We start from the raw sequence: 1,925 nt of genomic DNA, 5'->3' as shown, positions 1-1,925 counted from the left end.
AACGCAGCGTACGCCATGAAAACTGTACCTGCTTCGCTGCTCAAGGCGCTGATTATTCATAGTGGAGACTCCCTGCAACAGCGAATGGCTACACTACCCGCAAGTGGCGTCGTCTCCTGCTCGAGCTTGGCTTCCGACGCAACCGATGTAAAATTCCCAGATGTATACCAGGGCTACGGCAAGCCGAATCTTACCAACATTGTGGATTTCTCTGCTGTGAGCGGGAATAGCAGCGGCAACAGCAGTGATGACCTACCATCTTTGTATTTCTTACCAAACTCGACAGAAAACAGCGAGCCGGCCGTTGCCCACAACGGCGAGATGGTGATTTCGTTTACAGTCGCTCGTGATGTGGATTTACGCGCAACGCTCGTGTGGACGGACCCTCCAGGATCAACCCAGGCGACGTCACAACTGCAGCACGATCTAGACCTTATTGTTCGTGTTCGCAATGGCAATCAGACGTTTGGTCCTTTGACAGCTGATTCGAGCACGGGACGGGATTCCAAGAACAACGTGGAGATGGTTCAGGTCTCGTACGCTGATCTCCTTGCTGCAGCTACTGGCAACAGCTCCAGCAGCAGTGGGAATGTAACAAATAGTCCAGCTCTCGGGAAGGACGGAGGGATTGTGGTCGAAGCTGTCGTGTATGGACGCAGCGTGCTGCTAGCGGACAAGCAGAATTTTGCATTTGTCGCTTCATCAAGTGCCATTGGCTCCATGTCAGGGTCATCGACTGATACAGATGACAGCGAACCATTCTGGTCTGCGTGGGCCGTGGCCATCATCGTGGGGTGTACCTTAGTGTTACTGATAATTATCGCCTTGGTCACTCGCTGGATCCATGGTCGAAGCAAGCAAGGTGCCGCCACTAGAAGGGCGCAGTACCCTGCGCAGGCTGGAATCATTGGCGCTGCAGATCATCCGGCCTACCAGGCGGCGACATCGACGACTGGAGGTGATCGATGTCCGTACTGCCCGTTTGCCACACCAGATGCTGTGATGATGGTCGCTCACGTCGAATCCATTCATGCTAACAATAATGTCCCGGACGTTGTTGAAGCCCCCGAGAACCCGCTTGAACGGTCGATCGCAGTGCTGGGAGGTAGCAGGATATTCGGCTTGGAGCCAGCAGTGCCAGTCGTGACGATGCCTCCCACGGAAGTTCAGGCTTCCACAGAATATGAGAAGCATAAGTGCCCCCACTGCCGCTTCGTCACGCTCGACGCCGTCATTCTAGTGAACCACGTGCAGCATATGCACGCACAGTGAGGAGTAGGTTGAAGTTGCCGATTTTTAGTTATTCAAGTAAATGTGTACCACATTAATTAGGTGCACACATTCAATTACATGCTGACGAGCGTCCTACAGTCACTCTCCCGTGATGCATTTCAAAGTGTCAATAGAGCCGCACGATGGTCGCGGAGCTGCGTCCGCGGGCCACCAACCACCACAGAGACCCGCTGTATGTTGAAGCCCCACTGCTACCGTATTATGCAGGTGCAGCGTCGCCTAAGTCGTCGTCATCTTCGCGTATCCGTCGCTGGAAGCGTCTGCTGTTGCTGGGCTGTATTCTGTACGTGTCGCTCTTGTTTGTCTGGTTTGGCTTCATGAAAGCAAGGAAAGGCGGCGAAATTTTCGGAGGACCACTAGACAATTTCATATCGATCGCCAATCTGGATGAGAACAAGATAAATTATTTACACGCACACGAGGACCGTGAACTCCGGACGGATTTCGTATTTGCAGAGCTGGAGATGGAATTTTTGCACAAGATTAACGCGTCAGTTGAAAGGGACGAAGCAGCAATTTTAGAGGCTGAAGCTCATGCAAAGACCCTAAAGCCGTTCCCGGTATGGGAGACGAAGCTCAGGAGATTGCGATGTATTGGCTGGAGTGCGACGGACAACTGCAGCCCTGATGGA

General features: G+C 52.9%; 2 protein-coding genes across 2 annotated transcripts; both read left to right on the top strand.

The window, feature by feature from the left end:
- Positions 1–15: 15 nt before the first annotated feature.
- PPTG_20197 (hypothetical protein) lies at positions 16–1,369 on the top strand (the record flags this gene model as incomplete). Its single annotated transcript, XM_008918865.1, has 1 exon — positions 16–1,369. One exon carries the CDS (start codon positions 16–18, stop codon positions 1,270–1,272), a length of 1,257 nt encoding a protein of 418 aa, XP_008917113.1. The 3' UTR covers positions 1,273–1,369.
- A 16-nt stretch (positions 1,370–1,385) lies between these two features.
- PPTG_20196 (hypothetical protein) lies at positions 1,386–1,839 on the top strand (the record flags this gene model as incomplete). The annotated part of the gene is made up of 1 exon (XM_008918864.1): positions 1,386–1,839. A coding segment is annotated over exon 1 (423 nt), but the record flags the coding sequence as incomplete, so codon positions are not given.
- Between the last annotated feature and the right edge of the window lie 86 nt (positions 1,840–1,925).

This window comes from Phytophthora parasitica (assembly GCF_000247585.1).
Source record: "Phytophthora parasitica INRA-310 unplaced genomic scaffold supercont2.345, whole genome shotgun sequence".
NCBI lineage: Eukaryota > Oomycota > Peronosporomycetes > Peronosporales > Peronosporaceae > Phytophthora > Phytophthora nicotianae.
The sequence above is the reverse complement of the archived record's forward strand: the minus strand, read 5'-3'. Positions and strand labels throughout refer to the sequence as shown.